The sequence below is a fragment of the Pseudophryne corroboree genome, chromosome 1 (genome assembly GCF_028390025.1).
Source record: "Pseudophryne corroboree isolate aPseCor3 chromosome 1, aPseCor3.hap2, whole genome shotgun sequence".
Lineage (NCBI taxonomy): Eukaryota > Metazoa > Chordata > Amphibia > Anura > Myobatrachidae > Pseudophryne > Pseudophryne corroboree.
The window spans coordinates 670183552-670191333 of NC_086444.1; the positions used below are offsets into that span (position 1 = coordinate 670183552).

Here is a 7782-nt window from a genome sequence, read left to right on the forward strand (position 1 = left end):
TCTGGCAGGAAGGCCTGAGTGACTCAGATCTGGGCTCAGGACGTGATGTTCAGTAGGGTTCGGTTCTCAGAGAACAGAACTCGCTCATCTTATATTAAGACATCTCAAATTTACAGCTCTATAGATTTACCAAATTTTTAACACTCATTTATATTTACAACTATGAAAATCAGGAACATTGTGCGAAAAACGGGTAGAACAGCTAGTGTACAAATAATTTATAAATGAATATACATGATTTTGTGCTTACATTGACGTATAAGAGATGTGTTTATTCTTATATTTTTGAATGAATGTACACAATGTTGTGTTTGTAGCTATGCATGCAATGGGAATGGGCTATATTTGTGATGGGGTTGTAGGATAAACAGATGCGATTGTGGGTTTGGCTAGAGGTCTTCGCAGATTTGTAATTGCCAGTGCTTAAAGTGGTCCTAGAGAGGTGGTGGAACTCACCCCCCTCCCCACGGCGCTAATGCAACAAAGGTATTGCGCGTGGCGCAAAAAGGGGCGTGGTCTCAAAAAGGGGCGTGTTACACAATAGTAATAATGCCCACAGTAGTAGCACCCCATAATACACATAATGCCCACAGCAGTAGCGCCTCTTATACAATGCCCACAGTGGTATTGCCCCTTATATAGAGCCCATAGTAGTGGTGCCCCTTATGCAATGCCCGCATTAGCAGTGCCCCTTATGTCCCCAGGAGTGATGCCCCTTATGAAGTTCCCCCTTTACAATGCCCCCAGTAGTAGTGCCCTTAATGGTAATGCCCCTGTGTAATATTGCCCCCAGTAGTAATGTTGCCTGTAGTAATGCCCCCAGTCGTTTAGCCCCTGTAGTTATGCCCCCTTGTAGTTTAGACCCCAGTAGTAATGCCTCCAAGTAGTAATGCTTCCAGTAGTTTAGCCCCTGTAGTTACACCCCCAGTAGTAATGCCCCTGTAGTTATGCCCCCAGTAGTAATGCCCTACTGTAGTTTGCCCCAGTAGTTAGCTCCCTTGTAGTTTGCCCCCAGTAGCTTGCCCCCTGTAGTTTGCCCCCAGCAGATGCCCCCCAGTAGTAATGTCCCCCAGTAGTTTGCCCCCAGTAGATGCCCCCAGTTGTTTGCCCCCAGTAGATGCCCCTCAGTAGTTTGCCCCCAGTAGTAATGCCCTCCTGTAGTTTGCTCCATTGTAGTTTGCCCCCAGTAGTAATGTCCCCCAGTAGATGCCCCCCCAGTAGTTTGCCCCCAGTAGATGCCCCTCAGTAGTTTGCCCCCCAGTAGTAATGCCCCCCAGTAGTTTGCCCCCAGTAGATGCCCCTCAGTACTTTTCCCCCAGTAGTAATGCACCCCCTCAGTAGTTTGCCCCCGAGTAGTTTGCCCCCAGTAGTAATGCCCCCGCAGTTGTTTGCCCCCAGTAGATGCCCCTCTGTAGTTTGCCCCCAGTAGATGCCCCTCAGTAGTTTGCCCCCCAGTTGTAATGCCCTCCTGTAGTTTGCCCCCAGTAGTAATGTCCCCCAGTAGATGCCCCCCAGTAGTTTGCCCCCAGTAGTAATGCCCCCCAGTAGTTTGCCCTCAGTAGTATGCGCCCCCAGTTGTTTGCCCCCAGTAGATGCCCCTCAGTAGTTTGCCTACCAGCAGTAATGCCCCCCCAGTAGTTTGCAATCAGTAGATGCCCCCAGTAGTTTACCCCAGTAGTAATCCCCCCAGTTGTTTGCCCCCAGCAGATGCCCCTCAGTCCTTTGCCCCCCAGTTGTAATGCCCCCCTCAGTAGTTTGCCCCCCCAGTAGTAATGCCCCCCCTCAGTAGTTTGCCCCCCCAGTAGTAATGCTCCCCCCCAGATGCGCCGCTACACAAATTAAAAAAAGACAAACACAATACACCATACTTACCAAGCCCCACTCCGTGTCCGGCCCCTGCAGTCTTCTGTGCGTCCGCTCCTCGGCACTATGGTAGAGATGTCATGACGTCTCTCCCATAGCGTGCACTGACAGAGCCGGAAGCCGGAGCTCAGTTCTGAGCTCCTGCCACCGGCTGCCGCTGTAGCTTGCCCCCTGTAGTTTGCCCCCAGCAGATGCCCCCCAGTAGTAATGTCCCCCAGTAGTTTGCCCCCTGTAGATGCCCCCCAGTAGTTTGCCCCCCAGTAGATGCCCCCCAGTAGTTTGCCCCCAGTAGATGCCCCTCAGTAGTTTGCCCCCCGTAGTAATGCCCTCCTGTAGTTTGCCCCATTGTAGTTTGCCCCCAGTAGTAATGTCCCCCAGTAGATGCACCCCAGTAGTTTGCCCCCAGTAGATGCCCCTCAGTAGTTTGCCCCCCAGTAGTAATGCCCCCCAGTAGTTTGCCCCCAGTAGATGCCCCTCAGTACTTTTCCCCCAGTAGTAATGCACCCCCTCAGTAGTTTGCCCCCCAGTAGTTTGCCCCCAGTAGTAATGTCTCCGCAGTTGTTTGCCCCCAGTAGATGCCCCTCTGTAGTTTGCCCCCCAGTAGTTTGCCCCCAGTAGAAGCCCCTTAGTAGTTGGCCCACAGTAGTAATTCCCTCCTGTAGTTTGCCCCCAGTAGTAATGTCCCCCAGTAGATGCCCCCCAGTAGTTTGCCCCCCAGTAGTTTGCCCCCAGTAGTAATGCCCCCCCAGTAGTTTGCCACCAGTAGTATGCCCCCCCAGTTGTTTGCCCCCAGTAGATGCCCCTCAGTAGTTTGCCTACCAGCAGTAATTCCCCCCCAGTAGTTTGCAATCAGTAGATGCCCCCAGTAGTTTGCCCCAGTAGTAATCCCCCCCAGTTGTTTGCCCCCAGCAGATGCCCCTCAGTACTTTGCCCCCCAGCTGTAATGCCCCCCTCAGTAGTTTCCCCCCAGTAGTAATGCCCCCTCAGTAGTTTGCCCCCCCAGTAGTAATGCCCTCCTGTAGTTTGCCCCCAGTAGTAATGTCCCCCAGTAGATGCCCCCCAGTAGTTTGCCCCCCAGTAGTTTGCCCCCAGTAGTAATACCCCCCCAGTAGTTTGCCCCCAGTAGTATGCCCCCCAGTTGTTTGCCCCCAGTAGATGCCCCTCAGTAGTTTGCCTACCGGCAGTAATGCCCCCCAGTAGTTTGCAATCAGTAGATGCCCCCAGTAGTTTGCCCCAGTAGTAATCCCCCCCAGTTGTTTGCCCCCAGCAGATGCCCCTCAGTACTTTGCCCCCCAGTTGTAATGCCCCCCTCAGTAGTTTGCCCCCCCAGTAGTAATGCCCCCCCTCAGTAGTTTGCCCCCCCAGTAGTAATGCTCCCCCCCCCAGATGCGCCGCTACACAAATTAAAAAAAGACAAACACAATACACCATACTTACCAAGCCCCACTCCGTGTCCGGCCGCTGCAGTCTTCTGTGCGTCCGCTCCTCGGCACTATGGGAGAGACGTCATGACGTCTCTCCCATAGCGTGCACTGACAGAGCCGGAAGCCGGAGCTCAGTTCTGAGCTCCTGCCACCGGCTGCCGCTGTGCAGGGAGACGGGAAATCAGCGGGCGCCCGTCATCTCCCTGCTGCGGCGCCGGGGACACATGGGGTGAGGTGAGCCAGAGGAGGCGGAACTGCATTCCGTCTCCAAATGGAACTGACGGAACGCAGTTCCGCCCCGTTCCGGCTCACTTTAACCCCTGGTAATTGCAATTGCAATCAGTGTGTCTTCATTCACAATTGCAATCTGTGCTGAATGATGTTCAAAGTGCTGTTAAATGTGCTCTGCAGCCCCCACTCCAATTGGGTTATTCTGTAGGCTGAGACAGGGAAACTGCTTATGTCTTATTTTCGTTTATTGGTGGTCATTCCGAGTTGATCGCTCGTTATTTTTTTTCGCAACGGAGCGATTAGTGGCTAATGCGCATGCGCAATGTCCGCAGATCGACTGCGCCAAGTTAATTTGCTATTAAGTTAGGTTTTTTACTCACGACATTACGAGGTTTTTCCTTCGTTCTGGTGATCGTAGTGTGATTGACAGGAAGTGGGTGTTTCTGGGCGGAAACTGGCCGTTTTATGGGTGTGTGCGAAAAAACGCTGCCGTTTCTGGGAAAAACGCGGGAGTGTCTGAAGAAACGGGGGAGTGTCTGGGTGAACGCTGGGTATGTTTGTGACGTCAAACCAGGAACGAAACTGACTGAACTGATCGCAGTGGCAGAGTAAGTCTCGAGCCACTCAGAAACTGCTAAGAACTGTCTATTCGCAAATCTGCTAATCTTTCGTTCACAAATCTACTATGCTAAGATACACTCCCAGTAGGCGGCGGCTTAGCGTGTGCAATGCTGCTAAAAGCAGCTAGCGAGCGAACAACTCGGAATGAGGGCCATTGACTTTTAATGTGATGGTTTACCCCCGAAGGAGATTGGTTGGTGTCACAACAGTCATTGCACCTATCTGCTCTTCCTATCCCCACATCTAGTCTAAAATTGGCTTTATGGAATGTGGGGGCCTTAATTCCCCTATAAAGAGGAAATTGGTTAATTAATTTCTTAAACGTGCTGGAGCCATTGTTGTTTTTCTTTAGGAAACCCATTGGTGGAGAGCTGGGGACAATTCTACTTCGAGGGATACCTGGATTAGCGATTGTGTTTCTGCTCTTTTACGCTCTAAATCACGTGGTGTGGCGATACTGTTCAGCTGTTATCTACAATACACTATTACTGACCAATACCTAAATCCTAATGGGTGCTTTGAACTCATTGGTTTAATCATTCACAATGTAAAATACATGTTACAGAACCTCTATGCCCCCAATAATTCCTAATACTTTTTGGCAGAACTCAGTTTTTCAGTCAAATGGACTCTCCAAATTTAATAGTAAGAGGAGACTTTAATACACTAGATGATGCCAGGCTGGATAAATCCCCCTCTCCAGTTAGGCCATACTCCCTGTCCTGGCAATTCATTTCTAGATTTAGATCTATTCAAGAATCAGTCGATCCTTGGAATTGATTTAAAGTCTACTGACCAGTCATATACTCACTTCTATGCAGTTGACCACTCGTTATCTCGTGGCAGACTCTCTTTTTCCCCTTTGTGTAGAATGCGATCTTGGGAGATATTGTAATTTTCGACCATGACCTGTTTTTCATATCCCTTCAACTCCCCCCCCCCCCCTCCCCTCATCGACCTCTCAACTTTGTCATTTCTCTCTCTATCTCTTGCTCTCTTGCAATCCGAGGTTTTCAAGAATTTCTTGGACCTCAAATGGAACGGATTTCTAGATGATAATATACAACATTAGGACAACTTGGTCCTTTTTTGGGAGATGACAAAGGCGAAAATGTGAGGACACATAATTAACTCATTTCTAAAAAGCAGAGTGAGGAGAGGGCTCACTATAAGTCTTTACTTGAAGCTATAGCCTCAGCTATTTTTCTTTACTGTATGTTGCCCAACTCAGTGATAAATCCTTTGACTCTTATAGCCAGGCACGTCACTTGTTGGAATCTTTTCTTATATCCCAATCCAAATTTAAATAGCCGAATTAAAATAAGTACTTTTGCTGGGGTAACAAGCCTGGTAAATTGTTGCCTAAAATAGCAAGGGTTTGGGGAAGGAGGAGCTATATACACAATCTCAGGGATTGCGTCACTGGTTTGGTTACTACTCATAATAAGGTTGCAGGACAGGAAACAGAGAGTTGTAGTAAAAGGAGTGTATTCATAAGAGGAAAAGGTTACCAGTAGAGTACCCCATGTATTGTGCTTGGACCAGTGCGTTTAACTATCTTTATTGGTGACATTGCAAATGGTATGGAAGGGAAAGTATGCCTTTTTGCAGATTACATAAAAGTATGCAACAGGGTAGACACACGAAGAGAGGTAAAATACATTATTGATGATCTAAAGAAACCAGTGGTCTGGGCCAAGACTTGCCAACTACAGTTTAATGTCATAAAATGCAAAATCATGCACTTGGGTTTTAAAAATCCAAAGGCTAAATATAGTATCAATGGCACTATCTTGGAAACTAATGAGGAGGAAAGGGATTTTGGAGTCACCACTTCCGATTACTTTAGGGCAGGTAAGCAATGCAACAAAGCAATGAGGAAGGCTAGTCAGATGCTTGGTTGCATAAGGAGAGGAATCAGCAGCAGAAAAAAAATAAGTAATAATGCCACTGTATAGGTCATTTGTACTGCCTCATTTAGATTATTGTGTCCAGTTCAGGAGACCACATCTTCAGTAGGCTATAAATACATTAGAGACTGTACAAAGAAGGTAACTGAAATGGTGCATGGCCTACATCACAAAAATTACCCAGAAGGACTAAAATATCTTAATGTGTATAGTCTGATGCAGAGAAGGGAAAGGGGGGATATGATAGAAACTTTCAAATATATTAAGTGTTTTAACAAGGTACAGGAGGGAGAAATTCTGCAAAGGAGGACAAAAGTATTACACCACAAGGACATGCACTGAAACTAGAGGGAGAGGTAGGTTCATGGGAAATTTAAGAAAAAACTACTTTACAGTAATGGTAGTGGAGAAGTGGAATAGCCTCTCATCAGAAGTGGTTGGGGCTAAGACAGTGGAGCATTTAAACACGCTTGGGATAGGCATATCAATATCCTTACAGGGGTGGTGTTCATGTGACCGGCGGTCAGCAGACCGACAATCACATGACCTCCCCCAAAATCCCACTCCCTCACTATACCTGTTGGTCGGCATGCCAACCAACAGGGACTATTTCCACTCGTGGGTGTCCATGACACCCACAGAATGGGAATAGAACCCCGCAAGGGGCTTGCTGCACTTGCCACTCCACAACAGGATCCCAGCGTCGGTGTGCTGCTGGGATCCTGGCGTCGGTACGCTGACCATCGGTCAGCCATACTACACCCCTTACAGAAACCTAAGGAACAAATAGGGTTGAAGTTACACATAGGATATATGAAAAAGGGCAGTCTAGATGGGCCAAGAAGTTCTAATTTGTCGTCAAATTCTATGTTTCTATGTAATATCACATTTCGTCGAGACCTAAAATACTAGTTTTGAGAATCTAAGAACTTTTGAAACAGTGTGAATTAATTAAAACAACATACCCTCTACTGTGACTATAGTCAAAATAATTTTACTTTATATTTTTTGTTTTGTTTTTAGCAAAAGAACAGAGCAAGAAAACAACTGGAAGTAATGTTTATACCAGAGAAGATGTTTACTGGGAAGAAGATGATGATGAGTATATTGAGTGAACCTGTTTTTCTCCTGCAGGGTCCACAGGATAACATTGGGATATGAGGTATTATTATTATTACATTTTATTTATAGGGCGCCACAAGTGTTTCGCAGTGCCATACAGGTAGCGACAGCAATTGATCAAAGCTTTCGGCCTCCCAGAATGCAACGGTCCCATCCATATATCCCCGCCTCCTGGCTCAGGAAATTCAGTTTTTTGTTTGGTGCGGCAGAGGCTGGACCATGGTCAATGGGCTGCTAGTTTTTAGCAGCCATAAGCCTTTTTATTTTATTTTTATTTTATTTTTATAGTCTTACTGTATTTTTTGAGCGATCTTTCCAAAAAGTGTCTTATACGTACCTTAGAAAGAGTCGCTCCAACAACTCCCCGCAGGGTCGGGACAGTGCTTACCCACGTGTACAGTACTGTTTCAGCCGTCGTCTGTGTAGGATGTACTAGCAAGTGCATCAGACGTTGCCAGGCTGTGGCCGGAGCATGGGGAGAAGGTAAGGCATCGGTTCTGCTTAGTAGGGGAAACGTGAGGCACAGCTGTATTGTTTTGGGATGGAGACTACTGAACAGTCGCTGATGCGGCTGCCACCTCGGGTGCACCAGCGCTAGGCCTCAGGGATCA

General features: G+C 47.7%; 1 protein-coding gene across 1 annotated transcript in view; it reads left to right on the forward strand.

The window, feature by feature from the left end:
* LOC134906534 (disintegrin and metalloproteinase domain-containing protein 10-like) overlaps positions 1–7164 on the forward strand; it is a 286183-nt gene extending 279019 nt beyond the window's left edge. The window contains exon 16 of the mRNA XM_063914722.1: positions 7073–7164. Coding sequence (XP_063770792.1) covers positions 7073–7164 — 92 coding nt within the window. The remainder of the gene's footprint in view (positions 1–7072) is intronic.
* Positions 7165–7782: the final 618 nt, after the last annotated feature.